This window comes from Neolamprologus brichardi, chromosome 7, assembly GCF_056152115.1.
Source record: "Neolamprologus brichardi isolate AB-2024 chromosome 7, ASM5615211v1, whole genome shotgun sequence".
In the NCBI taxonomy this organism is placed as follows: Eukaryota; Metazoa; Chordata; class Actinopteri; order Cichliformes; family Cichlidae; genus Neolamprologus; species Neolamprologus brichardi.
The window spans coordinates 51,360,916-51,378,894 of record NC_142110.1 but is presented as its reverse complement, the minus strand read 5'-3'; the positions used below and the strand labels follow the sequence as shown (position 1 = coordinate 51,378,894).

The following is a 17,979-nucleotide window of genomic DNA, read 5'->3' as shown; positions in this document are numbered from 1 at the left end:
AGCACAGAGAGAAATCATTTTTACACATTTACAGCTTTACAGTTGGTACAGTGACACGTGAAGCACACTAATTAACTTCAACGTGACAATGTATAAGAATGAGACAAAATGCAACAAAATGTAAAATACCTTCTGTTTAAGCTCCTGAGCAGACAGATGAGACAAGCTGTCATCCAGTCCCTCTCCTACACAGATACTCATGTAGGAAGTCTGATCTCCAATGAAACTCAAAGAGTCGCCTGAAAAACGTTAAAATAATCTTATAATGTTGTCTGTATATAAAATGGAATATGACATTTCTCGTCTTACCTCCATCGTTGGCTCCACCAACCCCTCCTCCACGGTTCTGAATTGCTCCTAAGCGTGCCTGCAGAGATGCATTCCAACGCTGGGCATCTTCAAGCTGATGTCTCATGCTCTCTAGCTCTTTAGGATCAATCAGGTCCATACCTGAAACGATACACAGAGGGTTACAAAAGGCCACGCATGACAGGGCATTACAGCAGCTCCCATGAGGCACCATTAACTTAAGACTTCATGTGCATATGTCTAACATGTCATAAAGAGGGTGTATACTTCAGCTCTTTTTCATAACTTTAAAAACAAACACAGACCAGCCACGAAGCTGAGGTTTTACACCGCAGCACACCTTTGGATTATACCTTTCACTTTCATATTTTTCATGATGTCTACAATCTAATGTTCTTTAATTAAAATACTGAAAAAAACAAATAAAATAAAAAAAATCCTTGTAAATGAAAAATGTAAAAAAAAAAAAAAGAAAAGAAAAGAAAAACAAAAATGGTGGGTTTACATTTTGCAGTTAGTGGATCTTGGCTTGCTAAAAAAAATCCAAGTCAGATATGCAAAATATATGTAGAGGAGCTAAAATGCACACCCACAATATACACAATCACAAAGTATGATTATTATTGTGCTTTTTCATAAGTGTGTAAACATGTAGCCTATGCACACAAGTCATAATGGTTGGTTATATAACCAAAGCATGAAGTGTGCAAATGTAATCAGTGACAATCATCCTGCTACGTCTATCTTGCCAGTCAGTGCTAATATGAGCTGCGTCCCTGTTACTTACAGCTGACCTATTTTTACACCTGGCTCTCTGCAGGCAGGGGTGTGGGGAGGAGCATGCACGTGTGTGGTCGCCTGAGCGCACACGACAAGTGGATGGTCCAAGTTATTTGGCTTAGACCTCAGAGCAGAGTGACACTTTTAATCTGTTTTAAGGCTGTGCATTAATGCCACAACAAATCTGAAGGACAAACTGTGTTAAATTACATTAACTGCATGACGTCAAAGAAAAATAAATGCCACACTTTTTGGATTAGGCTCTATTTCCGGAGAGCTGCTTTTTTAATGTTGTACTCTGCACATTAATATCCTTTATTAAATTATTTGAAAATGGCACAACCATGCTTTTAAATGTTATTCATGTGACAGATGGTTGGATGGGTCGGATTAATAACCAGAAGCGTGCTAAAGTGATGCAATCATGAAGCAAAGGGACAAAACAAAAACAAACAAACAGCATGTTGAAAGTGAGAGACAGAGAAGACAGGTCTTTATTTATTTTTTATGAAGGACAAAGAGCAGACAGGTGTGAAATCAATACATTTACTGAGAGACAGTGAAAAGGGGAGCGACTGTGTTATAGACAAAAACATGCAGATAACTGGGTGATGATGAGAGCAGAAGAGACAGAAAGCAGACAAAGATGAAAAGTGGAGGGACCAGGTGTGCATGCTGAAGAAGAACACAACAAAAAGTAGACATGGAAGTTGTCGGCAGGACGAGTAAACATATTATATAAAGATGACCGGGGTTTAAGGGTTCCCTTTAATGATGAATTATATTTTCTACCTTTCTAACCACAATAAATGATAACAAGCACTTCTTTTCTCATTCACTCCTTTATTCCTTTATTTCTTTCCCTCTCATTCAGTCACCATCCTCCTCTACAATCAAGTGTGTTTTCACTGCACCTTCTCTGAGTTTGGCTCTGTGTATCTCTCTCTCCAAGTCACCCCTTAACTCCTCATTAGTTCTGATGCTCTCTTCTAGCTGCTGCCTGAGAAGCTGCACTGCCGTCAGCTCCAACTGTAGAGCATGGAGACGCTGGGCACTGCAAATCATCCAAGAGGTCTGTTAGCACAAAGCATTTGTTTCTCCTTTTTGCATTAAAGCAGCTGTTGCACATAACTACCTGTCTTGCTCCTTCACAGTCTTTACCAGGCTGGAATAGAGCTGCTGTTCAGCCCTCAGGGCTCTGTTCAGAGCATCGTGCTCATGTTGCAAAGCTGTGAGGTTGGGCAAGGCCTGAGGAGAGAAGAGAAACTATCTTAAAAGACAAAGCATCAAGATTGTAATGTTTTGCTCTAAAAAATTTTAAAAAGCAGGTCATCTTTACTTCTTGCTGGCTGTCTCCACCAATCATGGTACTCTCTCTCTGTGGAAGCACAGGCAGGGACCTCTCCATTCCACAGACAATGACGTGATCCTGGGTATGATCAGGCCGTGTGTGGCCTCTCTGACTGAGGCGCTGCTGGAGAACCTGCTCAAAGTCAAAAGTTAAACATCAGAAGAAAAACTCCTTCACTTGCTGACACAACTTTGACACTGTGTGGAATCCTTACACTGATAATCTCATCCTTGGTCTTTAGAGTTGCAGTGAGGGACTCAATATTAGCAGCCTGGCCTTCACTGTGACCCTCCAGCTCAGATAGCGCCGACTGAAGCTCAGCCAATGAAATCTAGAAATTGGGATGTAGGGAATTATGATTGACACTTTTAAGAACCATATCCTATTATGGATTAATTAAATGCTTCTAACTCACTGACCTTCAGTTCATTTTCCCTTTTCAGTGCTTTGTTCAGTGCTTCAGTTTTCTGTGCCAGCTCCTTCTTCAGGACGACCACTGTTTTCTTGGAAAGTAGATTGTTCTCCTGGCTGTCCTCGCTGTTTCTCCTGGACAGCTCAGCTTCAGCACAGACAAAACAAAGTCAAACGTAGCACCAACATGCAGTCTACCTTTAAATAACCTGCGCGAGGGTGTTACAGGTCTAAATCCATTACCTTCCCTCTCGTCCAACTTCTCTTGCATGATCTGAATAGTTTGTCTGAGATCCAACACTTGATCTGGCTCTGCTTTCTGCCTCATCTCTGCCAGAAACTGGTCTCTCTCCTGACCACGCTGAAGAAGCTTCTGCCAGTTTATAAAGATATAAAATCAGCAGATTCAAATTTGTACAGGTAATATCTTAAAACACGTTCAAAACAGGGCATAGAATTGGGGGGCAGAATGTGTTGTTCTCTTTGGGAGTTTGAATTTCCACACATTTTACAGCTGAATGGCTGTGTTGTATCCCACAGGATCTTACGTTAATAAGGCTGTCTTTTTCACCAAGCAGGGCTTTGAGCTGCGCGGTCTCTAAATAACTCTCCTGGGCTGTTGAGGAGCTTTGCTTCTCAGCAGTGGCAAGCTCCTGCTGCCTATCAGACAACTGCTTCTTCAGCTCCTGAATCTCCTGAGCACGCTCAGACAACATGCGATTGTAGTGCTCTGCAGACTCCTGGAGACGACAAAGAGTCAAAGTTAATAGTGTTAGCTTTGTTTGTGCACACTCTGTCGTGCCCTGTTGTCATAAATGCTAACCTTCAGAAGTTGGTCTTTGCTGCTAATTGTAGCAAACAGGCTTTCTACAGCACTCTCATTGTCAGCAACCAGTCTTTCCCTGGCCTTGACAGCCTCAGCCAGCATGGCTTCAGTGACCTTTAACCTTTGGCCCATCTGTTCAGCCAGATCACGCGCATGGCTCTGTGACTGGTTCAGCAATGATTCAGACATTTGCTACGGACAGAGGGGGGGAAAATGAGCACTAAAGTACAAATGACATAAACCAGAACAGTAAAAACTATAAGGAACCTGGCCTTAATGAGTGACTATTTGTCAGCCAACCTCCATATCCTTTGTCTTGCCCTCCAGGGAGAGCTGCAGCTGGCTAATGATGGAGTCCTTCTCCCTCAGTGATCTGTTCAGGTTGTCTTCCACATCTTGCTTGGCTCTTTGTAGGTTCTTTAGGGTACTTGCAAGATGCTGCAGCTCTGCATCCTTCTCCTTAATCAGACTGTCAAAATTCTGCAAAGAAAGGAGTAGAAAGGAGTATGCATAACCCTTAATCACAACTATGTGATTATCAATCAATAGAAAAGATCCCAGTTCCGGATACTTACATTGATAGTTTCTTCATTATGAGACAGCAAGTTGTTGAGTCTTTCTAGGTCTCTTTCTTTTTCCCTTAGTAACAGCTGCAGGTGGTGTATCTCATTGTCTTTTTCTTCAATAGCAGCAAATTTCTCATCAAGTGCTTGCTGTAAGAGAACAAACAAACATGTCAGAAACCAGGCAAAGTCACCATGGTTAAAAGATTGCAGTGAAGGAATATCCACCTCCAAAGCCTTCTCCTTTTCTTTCAACCTTTGCCGCAGTTTGGAGAGAATACTGTCGTTACTTCCTGGACTTTTGCTTTGCTCAAAGTCTCTGACCATGTTCATGTATTCCTGACAAACACATAAAAACAATGTTAGTAAATACACCACACTCAGAAGAACTGGATGTCACTTTGGAGCACCAACTTCTCTTTGGCTCTGATTGTTTTCATGACATGCTTATAATCCAGCTGACAGGCTTTACTGCTAGCTAACTGCTCTCCTATGATTTCTGTTTTATCATGTGTGGTGGCTCTTTGAAGGAGAAGAAGAGCAAAACAGCAGTAATGAGCTAAAATTCAATTTTTACACATACTTAGGCTAAGTAAAAAAGGAAGCAACTCATTTTTTTAATCTTTTGAGCTAAAGTCTGTCCGCACAAGTTTAGTGATGATGTGTCACCTGTAGCTGCTGCTCTTTATCAGCCAAGGTGGATGTGAGACGCTGGATGGTGACCTCATGGGCCTGCAGCTTTGTTTTGGTTTGGTCCAGCAGCTCTTGGTACTGCTGCTCCAGAGCACCCTCCCTTTCCCCAATCTCCCCACTCAGCTTTTTCAGCTGATTGTTTAAATCCTTGTGGAGGAAATTATAATAATGTCACACAAAAGTCAATATTTAAACAGATAATGAAAAAACAAAACGATTAAGAGGAGAATGCCTGCTCCTTTTATTGTGGATACTGTGAGTGACATCTTACATTAAGCGCTTTGTCTCCTTTCTTTTTCTGTTGTTGCAGGTCCTCCAACTCCACCTCAAGCTGATCCTTTGCCTGCTGTAAGTCAGCCAGCTCTTGCTCCTTCCTATCCAGTGCTCGCTGCAGTTTTTGGGCTTCAAGCACCTTGGTGTGGTGTTCCCCCTGTAATTGGGCCAGCTCTGTTTGCTTTTCCATTAATAGGTTTTGGTGTTCCTCTGCTCCCTGAAGGAGAAAAAAAAATATTGACTTCTATCTGTTTAAGGCACATATAGAGCAGGGGACACATTGTGGTAACAGTATTATGAGGAATGTCTTTGTATAAAGTTTGGTTCTATATAAAAGGTGTATATAACATACCTGGTATTTCTGCAGTTGGGCTTTATGTGCTGCATCTCTAGCTTTGGCTAAAGCATCATCTCTGTCCTCAATCTCATGACACAGCTCAGCAATCTGCAATACAAAGATGGACAGGTTGGGCCTGAAACTTTGCATAATACAGAGAAGAGGTACAATGACAATAACAAACTAAGTAATAAATTACCTCTTTTTCCTTTTCTCTGAGGACCTGAGTGAGTCCCTGGATGGTTTTATCTCGCTTTAGAGCATTTTTCTTCTCAGAGTTTAGTTCATTCTCCTTCTCCTCTAACATCACTGACAGGGTCTGTTTACATGAAGCAGTTAGTGATTTCATACAGAGTAATAGATCAATACAATTTAGGAATATTTACATGTGAACTACCTTGTTCTGATTCTGGGAATCTTCCAGGGTTTTTGCCAGACTCTCACTGGTGCTTTTAACCAGGTTCAGCTCGTCCGTCAGCAGCTTATTGATCGACTTCAACTGATTAACATCACTCTTCTTCTTAGCAAGAGAACACACAAACAACAGAACAGGAGTAATTAATTAGAGAAGTGTGTTTATCAACAAAGGTACCTGGGACAGATCATTACCAGTGCTACAGTGGTTTGCATAGATGGTGGGATTACTGAAATGAACTACCTTCACTCTGACAGGAGTGTATTCATCATCAAATTCCTCTGAAAGGTCATGCAGAGACTTCAGATCTACTTCTCTATGTTTGCGCTTGGCTCGGGTGCTGACAGAGCCAGCATTTAACCTCTTCAAGATAGGGATGTGACATCCTGCTGGGGCAGACACCTGCTGCTTTGAGATGCAGCGCAGGACCTGAATCAGGTCAGAAATCACCGAAGGTTGACTTGAGGATCTTTGGAGCAGTGCTCTGGCCTGAGCCTTTCCTCCCGAGTCATCAGTGGCCCCATACCTTGCAAAAAACACCCTGGCCTCTCTCAGTTTTCGTTTGAGCGGAGGATCTGTCGGGGTGTCTAAGGAAAGCTCTCGATTCAGTGACTGCAGTGATGTGGAGCGGCGGCTGAATCCGGGTCTAGCCAAGGTTCCCTTACGCTGAATCAGGTCAAGGTACATACTTTGAGAACGGTGGCGTGTGCCCCGGAGCCCAAAACTTCTCATAGTGCTGTCCAGCCCCGCCCCTGATCCCAGCCTACTGCTCCTTGAGCTCAAACGTCCAGAGAATGCCCCTTTACTGACAATCCTATCCAGACTCACACACCTTCTCATGCGATTCTCCACATAACAACTTTCCCGGAACTGCAGTCCTTCATGAGCCACCTGACATGCAGCTTCATCATCAGGACTGCGGAGCCCAGAAGAACTGAGCAAAGCCTTGGAGCTTGCATTTTCCCTCTCACTTCTCTCTGGGTTGTTTTTGTTGTAGATGTGCACGATGCACTGGATAAGGTGTTCCTTCTCTGCTTGCAGCTTTTGGATCTGATTGCCATGTTCCTCCTGCAGTTTGCCGATGTTTATATCAAACTGCACAACCTTCTCCAACTGGAACACACATTTTCCACAGAGGAACTCTCCATGCCCGTCACGAGTCACCTCTCTCCCCAGCACATGGGACAGGATGACTTGTAGCTTCCTCTTTCCCGATGAGCTGAAAATCCAGCGACACTGGCTTCCCACCAAACGGACACCACATATGCGACATGGATCCCTCATGGCACCTTAGATCTTCCACACTCGCCCACTTAAACTGAGTCCAAGAAATCTGTCACTGACACACCAACTGTCTAGTGACTTAATGGCCATCAGCTCGCCAGACAGAGCCATCTATCACGTTCTCTCAATACACCAGCAAGCGTAGCACAGAGGAGAAAGACTGAGAGCAAAGCACTGTAAGCCCTAAGCCTCAATAATCCCCGCTCCCGCCTCTATTCCACTCTCCCTCATGCATGCAATCAAATCAACAAATCCTCTAGGACTGCTGCAGTGATCTGTGTTAGGGCCCATGCCAGACCATCTCTAGAAAACACTCTCCCAAATACCTTAAAAAAGGCATCAGACACAAAAGCTGGCATCAAGCAGGTAGTGATGGCATCAGCCAATCACTGATAGAGCTGATCCTTCCTGGCAGTACATGGAAGATTTAAGATTACAGAGTACTTTCTGGTGACTGTTACTTTGCAATATTCCATTACATCTTTAACTTACAAAAATCTGTCAAGCATCCCTGATAAACAGGTTTTTCCCCAGTATTGCAAAATCCTTTACAATGAATGGAGCACGTTCAACTGTTTAGCCACAGCTCATGAACACCTCTTGCCTACACCATTTTTCCACTTACTAAAGAAAGAAAGCCAATAACAACCCCCGGAGGAAGCGTCTTCAGACAGCAAACTAATCCAGCCTCAACCCTATGGCCCGAGTTTTACGCCAACGCCTAAAGAGGAACCATGGACACTGCCCAGCTAACAGCTTTCTATTTTACACGTCAGCAACACAGCAGCCTGCACAACACTGTGATTAAATGAGACACATTCTCTCTACGCAGTCATTGCTTCTAAATGGATAAAATATGCATTTGATGTTTAACATCTGTGCAACACTAAAATACATCACTTTACCACCATAATTAATTATTTTTGTTTGACATTTCAATGTTAAACAAAGCAAGTGTCAACTTAGTACTAGTAGCATCATTAGTCAAAGGCTTTACAACCAGCCACTACGCAGATGCATTTTCTACACTTTACTAGATGCAAACTTTCAGCTTTTTAAATGAAGTTTAAGTTTTTTTTGTGAAATTGTCAGAAATACTACAACAAGAGTAATAACAACTTCACACTAGAGCAGGGAATTCAATTGAAAAAAAGAAATATGGAGAAAAAAAAAAAGAATCCTAGACACACATTTTACACATTTCAACTACCAAACCGGCAACAGATGCAGAGAAAAGCTTCTGTGAGCTTAAATGATCTGATACATGAAATGACTGTTAAACAAAAAAAGCTTTCTGTGTGTGGCTTACGTATTACAACAAAGCAATATAACAAGGCAGGAACACATACAGCAAAAAAAGGTACTTTTGGCTGCTCTGTTATTTCCCAAGGAGTTACCACAGCAGCTGGATCTGCATGTTTTGATCTGGCACAGATTTTTAGGGCAAATACCCTTCCTCATGCAACCCTCCTGTTTATTCAGGCTTGGAACCAGCGTTAGTAATACAACATCTTGTGACCACCCTGAGCTATGAGTGGGGATTTTTGGTGTGTAAGGCAAATGTGTTAACCATTACACCAGGAAGCAAAGGAAGAACGAAAGCTCTAAAAAGGTTTAAGAATCAGACAAAAAACAGGAAAAAGATTCTAAGTAGCCAACTGCAGTCTGTGCCATTGCAGAGTAGTTTAAGGTAGTTTAAAGTTTTAGAGGGACTGTATCAAAATAGAACCAACCTGATGGTCCGGCTGAGTTTTATCTCTCTCTCTATCAAGCTCGTCTCTCAGTGCCTGGAAAACAGTGAGAGTTCACTTAAATATTGCTTCATATTGGAAGCAGTGTAGAAACTAAGTAAACATATTTAAAAGTATTTAAGTAGCCTATTATTGCTGTAAATGACAAAAACTGAATATATGCACAAAACCAGTGAGCAACTGATCTCTGAGGCATCACTGAGAAAAAACTCTTAGATTTCACATCTTTATGAACATGTAAGCTTCTCACCTTAAGCTCTTGATCTTTATCGGCTATAAGAGCAGATAGCTGTTTAACAGTGTCGGCCGATGGAGCGTCTGTCTGCCTGTCTCTGCTGTTTCTCTGATGGATCACAGCATCCTGGTTCTTTAAAGTGATCTTCAGCTGCTCAATGATACTGGGATGAGTAGAAAATGTTGAAAATGCTTAGGTCTTTCTCCAAAAATATATTTTTCTGTATATACACATTGTCTGCTTTTTTTTTTTTTTTTTTTAAATTTGTCCCTACTTGTCTTTCTCCTGCAGAGCCTGCTGCAGATCTTGGACGGGGCTGAGGACTGGACCAGTGGTTAAAGTGCTGGGTGGACCCAAGGCTTGGAGCTGCTTCTCCATGTTTATATTCTTAAGTTTCTCCTGCTCAGCGATGGCGGCCATCTTTTCAACCTCTTCCTCTGCTGTTTGTAAACACTGGCATGATGCAAAAATGCCAAAAAACACAAAAGGGAACACAATTATTACCAAAACAAGTGAAACTAACAGCAGACACAATTTGGCTAATATGAGCACTGAACCAAACGAAATATACACAGTGAACTGCAATATCAGGATTTGAAAATTAGCGCTATAATGTCACTCACCTGTTCTAGGTCAGCTATCCTCTTGCTAAATGCATCTCTGAGTGCATCCATCTCCCTCTGAGCTTGCTCTTTCACACGCTGGGGTTCTCCCGATTCTCGGCCAGCCAGACTCTCCAGCGCTTTACTGATGAGCAGTCACATACAAGAATAAGTTTATCAGCCTACATATTTCTTAAATGCTGACTCGCATTACTTTGTGCTGCCATTTATGTATGTCTGAACCAGTGTTAATTTTGTTGACCGATAAGGTTTTGTTTTTTTTCTTCAGACAAAAACAGGGCAACAACTATTTCGCGAACAAAAGTACTAACACTTTTGTCAACAAATAAAAACCAGGTGAATTATCAAAAAGAAACGAGATCCAATTAGAACTAATTAAGTTGTGTCAAAAGGCGGGACAAGTTGGGAAGTGATCCAATCAGCAGTGATCTAAACTATAACTAAAACTAAGTGATGTTTTAGTGAAAAGACTAAAAGTCAATCAAAAAAAATCATACAGTCAAAATTAACACTGGTCTAAATGGCATCATGTGTGACTAGCAAAAAAACGAATTAAGAGAATGACACATACGATGCAGATACGAGTAACTCTTGTTTCTCTGCGAGCTCTCTCTTCATAGACTCCAGCTCCACCTTCAGCTCAATATTCTATAAACAGACAAAATTTCATCTCAAACACCAAAGCACAAAAACAAGGCCGGAGAAGCTCCCTCTTAAAGATGACATTTTTTAAATGACACTTTGGGTTAAATGTGCTCACTTAAACAAAGCTAGCACCATAATAATAGTTGAAAAAAGACAAGACAGCTGTTCCAAGGTGATGAATGCAAGATGCTGGCTGAATAAAATCCAGCTGCTGTTGCTCATGTTGTGATCTCATTTCAAACATGAGGGGAAACACTGAGTCACATGAAGCTTTGTCAGACAAATGTAAGACACTCAGAGTAATGCACGTTTTGTAACACTAAAATAAATACAACACCGTTCTGAATATGTCCTCAGTGGAGTCGTCACATTTCTGCTGCATGCGCTCCTCCATGAAGTAAATGCGCAGCTTCAGGTTAAAGTTCTCTTTCTTCAGAGCTGTGATTTGCTGGGGATCAATGTAAAAAACAAAAACAAATATGCAATCAGGCAGTTGAACAACTGATGCATTTCTAACTTTCATCTAGCTGCAATTTAATTTGCATTTCCTTGATTTATTTTAAATGCAAAGAAAACAAGTTGAGAGAAAGTATTGGGCTCAAAGAAGAAATATGAGCACTTCATTTATCAAGAAAAGCTACCCGACATGTTTACACTGCGGAAAGGGGCCTTGTGTGTATAGTTATTTTTAAAATGCTTATGTGTGTGAAGTAGACTGTGCATCATTGTGCTCTAGGCTCAGAACAGCATACATCTGGTAGTGGGGGTTGGGTGGACAGTCAAAGGGAGGAGTCAGAACTCTGAACCCCTTTGTAAAAACCTCTAATCATGCAGGCCAGACAGCACGGGCCCGAAATTTTCAAGCAAGCATTCCGATCAAATGCTGAAATATTGACTTCAGCCCACCTCAATCCTCCTTCTCCTCCTCTTGCACAAAAACCGCATCACTAAATTTCCTTAAATGGTCAATGTGGTTTGGTTTTCGGCTGAATGGAGAATCAGGTTTTTATCCTGTTTGTTGTACAGGGGGGAAAGTTGACTGCCTCATCCAGACAGCTTATTCTCTGAAGCTACTCGTTAAAAAGCTGTAAATATACAATTTACTGCAAGAAGACAGTATCACCACATAACCTATATGCAACATACAGAACATAAAGTTGACAGAAATCACTTACATTCTCATAGTCCTTCATGGTGAGAGCTTTAACAGGGGACATTTTTTCAGGGAAGGATGGAGCTGTAAAAACATCAAGAAAGCAGTTTTACTAAAATGAGTCACAACTGCAAGTATAGGCTGCATAGTTTAAAGAATCTCTCCTGCTTTCAAGAATAAGTCATACTTGCTGCTTTCACATTTATCCTCACTCTGTTTATGTTGGAGAGATAAGAGACACAGAAAGGAGTTTTCACTGCACAGGCATCAGAGATGGACGGGCTCCCTGAGAGCTGCCCTGTTTAGACCAGTTGAAACAGCTTACAGCTGATCATGTAACACTAGTCAACAACAAATTTCACAACACAAACTCCTGATTCATCATTTGCTGCTGCTTCACAAGAACGCCTCCGTCACACATCACTCTTAAAGTACTACTTACTTGTTTATGTTCACATTATTTCAACCAAAAGTTTAGAGAAATTACCGGTATGTTGATTTTTATTGCCTTCAGAGTATGCTAGTGTATTCAATGAAAACATAGCTCTGAAGCTCTATAGTGGGGTTTATTATTATGGTAAAACCATTAGCTGTTTTCACACATGCACAGTCTGGTTTAGTTCCAACCTGATTCTTTTGACATTTTCAGGAGTTCATTCAAAAATATACTTCAGGACGAGCTTTATTTTACTGGATTTTGCACTAAGATATAATTACTGCTTAAAGACTACTTCAAACTACTGCAGCAAACAAACACTAAATTAGCTTTCTTAAAACATTAATGCACTGTTTACTTCATTAGGGGGTTTTTTTTCTCCAAATGAAATACTACTTATGACCTTGTGGGTATCCATCCACTCATAAGAGCGTCCATTCATTTCCTAATAAAGATTTGTTATTAGGAAAGCTGTGGACAGCTCCGAGACTTGATAAACACTCAATAACTATGGACTCCTCTAAAACTGAATGGAGATGTGAAACGAAGTTAATTGATGTCTGCAGAGCAGGGGAAGGCTAAAAAAAGATATCAAAGTGTGTTCAACATGCAATTTCCTCTGTCTGAATTGTCATTAAGAAATGGCAGTTAAGGGAAACTGGGAGTCAAGAAAAGCTCTGGAGGAGAAAAGCTTTTTGACAGCATAAAAACTTCTGGGCAGAAAGGACAAGGAAACCTTCAGTTTCGCTGCAAAATGCATGTAACAGGGATATACTCAGTGGTAAATTCTTTTGTGCCTTTCAGCTCTTTTGTAGACCATTTCTGAACACAGAGCCAGCACAAAATTGATGTGACCTTCAGATAAACACTGGCTGCTGCCAAAGGCAAAAGTTATTTCATTCGTATAGTCAACAAGGCTGATATTAATGCTCAGCCTATATTAGTGCATATTTAATGTGCAGTGGTTTAGCTTTAGTTGACCTGTTCACACTTTACTGGTGTTGATGCACCAACAGCGAACAAGAAAGAATTATTAAAGCTTAGGAAAAAAAGAAAACAGACGAATCTGTAGGATTCTGGATGTAATGCTATCTCTAAACTATCAGCTATTGTCTCACAGTCATTTAGCTTTCTGATTAGATTATTTACAGTTTCTCTACACTGGTAAACAATGATCGGGGCAAGGAACAGGAAGGCTTCAACTCGATATCTGTTATCCAAATATTTGGCTACAGCGGAAGCCCCAAAACACTGGCCACAGTCCCCAAAGGCCAAGTTAGGAGACAGTTGAGTTCCAAGACTGCATAATGACTAAAAGTATGGTTACATAAAAAAGGAGCACTTGTGATACCAGAAAGATTGCACAGACAGAGAGAAGAAAGGAATCCACTAAGTCAGTAGTGTCAAAGTCCTGCAGGTTTTAGATAACACCCTGGGTCAACACACCTGAATGAAATGATTAGCTCATTGCCAGGCTTCTAGAGAACTTCAAGACATGTTGAGGAGGTAATTCAGCCATTTGAATCAGCTGTGTTGGATCAAGGACACATCTAAAACCTGTAGGACACCGGCCCTCAAGGCCTGAAGTTCGACACCTGTCCTGTGCACTAAGTATTAGCAAAATCTGGACGCAAACATCATCCAATCAGTCAATTCAAACTAAAAAAAACATCACAGAAGCCATTATATAACTGAAAGTTTGCCATAAATATAGCACAAGCTTAAGCTTATTTGTTTGACTGCACAATCACCTAACCTGAACATGAATACATCACTCCATGAAGTTATGTGCACAAAAAGTCTGGAAAAAAAAAATCATTTACTAGCTGCAAAAAACATTTGCAATATCTGCTATTTACATATCGTACATGCCAGAGTTATTTCTGTTATTTGTTTTCAAGTATTTAAGTGAATAAAAGGTAACGGCGCCTTATCATTTTAGGAATGCGGTTTGTTTTGAGAGCTACACCTTCAGTTCAAAAGTCAGTTAAATATGGAAGCCTATCCAAACCTATGGATTCATCTATAAAATTGTTGTGATGTTTAAACATCTGCAGGTGCTGCTGAAAAAATGTATTCCACTTTATTTCAGATATTAAAACATTTTCTAACAAGAACAGTCTTTTTATCCAGTCGTCAAAACAGTGTGATTGTTTGTGTCTGTCTGAGCACTGCAAAACAGTCGGAATATAGGTCAGATGCTGACCTATATCTATAAATTAACCATTTACTGGCTTGTGTGTATAAATCTAACTCTGTGTATAAATAGGATTAGCTTATTATCATCATCCGGCTATTCCCTCACCGCAGCTCTGAAAACAAAAGCCACGGGGTGGGTGACAGCAATGATTCAGCAATGGCATTAATTAATACACATGAGACGAACACACCTGAGCATGAAAAATGAACAGAGAGGAGAACAAAAGAGAATCTTACTGTACCTGACATGCTGTCTCCAGAAAATTCTTCAGCACCTATGGAGTCAGGCAGCCGGCAGCTGGGGACACAATCATTTGTTATTCATGCAGCCGAGTCACTATGAATATCTGACTAAATATCACTGTCACACTCCCAACATATTTAACAAGGAAAACGCATATTTAAAAAAAATAATAAAAAGAACTAAAGCTCTCAAACACAGCAGACACCGATTCATGTGTTTCAGAAAAACACAAATTCATGGTGTTCACACATTACTCACGCTGGCCAGTTCCACTGAGCCCTAAGGATGCTCCATAAATAGCTTAAGAATGACTCTCTGCCTTATTTACATCCACTATGGTAGAGCTGCCTTTCAGTGTGTGTGTGTGTGTGTGTGTGTGTGTGTGTGTGTGTGAGTGTGTGTGAGAGAGAGAGAGAGAGAGACCATGTGCCAGTGGCAGCCTGGAAGACAGATAAACCAATGGATGGAGATGGCTTTCATTTGTGCACAAGCAGAGCACTGTGGCTCTGATCAGCTAAGCGTCACACAGTGATGGGACGGTGGCGTCACTCACTGACACAGTATAATACACCAAACACCAGCAACACACACATCTGGAACCAGGAATGCACCGCTACAGCACAACCGGGCATACCAATAACTGTCATGTGCATAAACAGAAACATGAACTATCTGGGCCCAGGTTCATGTTCCTCCACCCTGACCTTTGCCTGGAATAGCATGAAGTTCAGCAGTGAATAACTTCCTCCAAAACCTCTCTGCATTAGAAAAAACACAGTGCTACTGCTTCCTCGTTGAATTCCCCTGAGTTGATTTACAATTCACCCATAAAACTACACACGTGTTTTACACCCACTTAATGACATGTTAGATTATTGCATGCAATGCCTCTAATCAGACAAATATGACATTAAAATATTTTGTCCAGGTTCAGTCCTTTTCCAGGCTTTCTGTGACTCTGTGGAGACTGAATGTCCCTGCTATAAATAGGCTGTTTATTGCTTCTAAAGTTTCAGACTCAAACACAATGACACTGCTCTTTCCCATTTCATTTCCCATTGTTTTGAGGAAGCCTAAACGGGTACATTACAATGATTTAACGAAGATCCGATGTCAACTGAAAATAGTTATTATTATTATAATTTAGAATAGCAAATCACAGCTGATGCAATTCAGCAACCAGAAAACAAATCGGTCAAATACTACTTGTTGATATGCATGTGCATGGATAAAGGAACACAGTATCCCTCCACAAACACACTGAATGTCGGTATAACTCTGCTGACAAGTATTGCATCACTGAGGTTTCACATGCCAAGAAAAACCCCTTCCTGTGTAAATGCAGGGGAAGCACTCTACAGCAACAGCGTAAAGCAAGAGCCATAAACACGTAAAACAACTTCCAAAAACAGCATCTCACATTAAACCTTCCCATAAAGAAGCCAAGACATTAACACTGACCCCTTTGAGTGTTTTTGACAGAGTTTTGACAACGGTTCAGTTGTAGTAACCCCTCCAGCACCCAGTGGAAACAATGTAACAGCATGTAAACAGTGACTTCCTCTTTTTCTCACTTTGTTCAGCTGCTACTGAAAATCATGAACCCGGCTAAGCTCACAATACCACGTACAGTAATTTTTTTTTTTTAAAAAAAGACCCACAACATTAAGTCGAGCAAGGTCACAATTTCGAAACTAAAAGACTGAAGTGAGTCGGGTTTCAGAATTACCCAACAATGCACACCACACATATCAGCTGACATCTTGAATTACTGAGGTACGCTTACCACCTGGATGAAAGCTTTTCCAGCAAACACAAGATGTGCCAGGTCCTTAAAAGGGAAACTAACAAGGGGACACTAAACGCATTAAGGCAGAGATGCGAAAACTAGCTTATCTGTAAGAATGAAAAAGAAGCTGTAAACTAGCTACATTGTTCAGCACTACCCAGGAAGAGCACAGTGCAGCAAAGCTAATGATGAACGCTTCACCTACCACAATCACGCTCTTTCTCCACGTAACGGAGAGCACGCGGGAAAAAAGGAAAGGAAAGAAAATAAATATAAAAATGTTAACTCCTCATTTTGTGACAATAGTGGCGGAGACGCCGCTGATGCAGTCTGACAGTGTTTCTCATAATTTCCGCTTTCTTTCACTCTCTGCATGACAGCTCAACACGTCGTGCTGCCACTCGCGGCAACATCACAGCAACATCGACAGAGCTGAATATGATTCGTAACCGTGCCACAAGCACTGGTCAGTACAGAGCATCCTTTCTGGACCAGTGTTCACAGCCTATCAATTCAACGCCCCCCCCCCCCCCCTTAATTGGCATTTTCTACCCAGCTAAACGAAACGTTACTACCGTTAGGTACGCATTTAACGGACTTCGATGTTAACTGTTTATATGAGTAGTATTTTTCCAAATAGTGTGTATGTCAATATGACCTGCTGCAGACGGACAAGCAACTTAAAGTGGGAAAACTGTGTATAAAGCAATTATCTATGGCAATTATATATTTAGTAGCTTTTGTTTTGTTTCCGTTATTTCCCCAGCACATTTTCATAATCAAATCTATATTACAGATGGCTACTACAACATGGAAGCATAATTTTACATGTACGTATGATCCCCTAAATAGAAGATGACCTAATATTGCTACACCCAAATTATAAAACAGACGTTTCTTGTTAAACCTACAGTAATAAAAGCTAAGCAAAGACGTTTTCGCAGACGACTGTTAAAGAACTTCATTTAGTATCGTTGTGTGTCTAAAACAATACAACTCGAGAGCTTTGGTCTCATAGGCAGGCCCAAGCAGCGGTAACTATGCAAAATATTGTTTTCAGAAGAGCTAAAACATACAGTAATGCTCATACACGCTAGCGTTAGCCCGCTAGCTTTTGTTGACTGTTTTACCTTCCGTTGATGTCAACGGGGAGCGTCACATCGTCCCCCACGACGGAATCCATAATTGTGGTTCACTTATTGTTTGTTCTCGCCAAAGCAATATATCATTTTACCGACTGGACGCAGCGTAAAGTTCAAAAAGCGGGACGGAATTCAAAATAGCCCAGGCTACCGCCATCACGATATGGTAAACGTCACCATTGTGCACGTTGGAAACTGGTGCTGCCTTTAGGCGCTGTAGGAAATATTTGAAACTAAACCTAGCCTGTGATACACCGAAATGATTAGTATTATGATGTAAAGTTACAACAAGCCAGACTGAGTTTTCTTCTTATTTTAAGCTCCATGTTAACATTAGTTCAAAATACAGTTAGGTTCAAGATAATTATTGTTAATGACCTCAAAGTGGGGATATTTTTTCGAGCAGGTCGAAAGGCAGCATGGAGCTGGGTGGATATAGAGACAAAGCGATTGGCCAAAGCAAACACCGTGGGAAGGTTCATAAAGGCTCAAAAATACACACGCTGTCAGCTTGGATGTT

General features: G+C 41.1%; 1 protein-coding gene across 8 annotated transcripts in view; it reads right to left on the bottom strand.

Annotated features, from left to right (window-relative positions):
• The window catches only part of cdk5rap2 (CDK5 regulatory subunit associated protein 2), a 31,713-nt gene extending 14,028 nt beyond the window's left edge, over positions 1 to 17,685 (bottom strand). For 5 of the 8 annotated variants that reach the window (XM_006796770.3, XM_087843805.1, XM_087843807.1 and 2 more), the window contains exons 1-27: positions 17,448 to 17,685; positions 14,527 to 14,582; positions 11,672 to 11,733; positions 10,834 to 10,944; positions 10,423 to 10,499; positions 9,852 to 9,975; positions 9,503 to 9,681; positions 9,244 to 9,391; positions 8,976 to 9,029; positions 5,941 to 6,063; positions 5,743 to 5,862; positions 5,559 to 5,651; positions 5,205 to 5,423; positions 4,910 to 5,080; positions 4,469 to 4,579; positions 4,253 to 4,390; positions 3,978 to 4,157; positions 3,675 to 3,869; positions 3,400 to 3,591; positions 3,095 to 3,224; positions 2,860 to 2,999; positions 2,655 to 2,771; positions 2,429 to 2,572; positions 2,225 to 2,337; positions 2,004 to 2,143; positions 310 to 450; positions 130 to 239 (exon numbers count right to left, since the gene is read on the bottom strand). In XM_006796770.3, the coding sequence (XP_006796833.2) occupies positions 130 to 239; positions 310 to 450; positions 2,004 to 2,143; positions 2,225 to 2,337; positions 2,429 to 2,572; positions 2,655 to 2,771; positions 2,860 to 2,999; positions 3,095 to 3,224; positions 3,400 to 3,591; positions 3,675 to 3,869; positions 3,978 to 4,157; positions 4,253 to 4,390; positions 4,469 to 4,579; positions 4,910 to 5,080; positions 5,205 to 5,423; positions 5,559 to 5,651; positions 5,743 to 5,862; positions 5,941 to 6,063; positions 8,976 to 9,029; positions 9,244 to 9,391; positions 9,503 to 9,681; positions 9,852 to 9,975; positions 10,423 to 10,499; positions 10,834 to 10,944; positions 11,672 to 11,733; positions 14,527 to 14,582; positions 17,448 to 17,500 (3,441 nt within the window). In that variant the 5' untranslated portion in view covers positions 17,501 to 17,685. Of the gene's footprint in view, positions 1 to 129; positions 240 to 309; positions 451 to 2,003; positions 2,144 to 2,224; positions 2,338 to 2,428; positions 2,573 to 2,654; positions 2,772 to 2,859; positions 3,000 to 3,094; positions 3,225 to 3,399; positions 3,592 to 3,674; positions 3,870 to 3,977; positions 4,158 to 4,252; positions 4,391 to 4,468; positions 4,580 to 4,909; positions 5,081 to 5,204; positions 5,424 to 5,558; positions 5,652 to 5,742; positions 5,863 to 5,940; positions 6,064 to 6,201; positions 8,259 to 8,975; positions 9,030 to 9,243; positions 9,392 to 9,502; positions 9,682 to 9,851; positions 9,976 to 10,422; positions 10,500 to 10,833; positions 10,945 to 11,671; positions 11,734 to 14,526; positions 14,583 to 16,522; positions 16,793 to 17,447 lie in introns of those variants that run through there. The other 3 variants (XM_006796771.3, XM_006796772.3, XM_087843809.1) reach the window with 3 other exon arrangements.
• Positions 17,686 to 17,979: the final 294 nt, after the last annotated feature.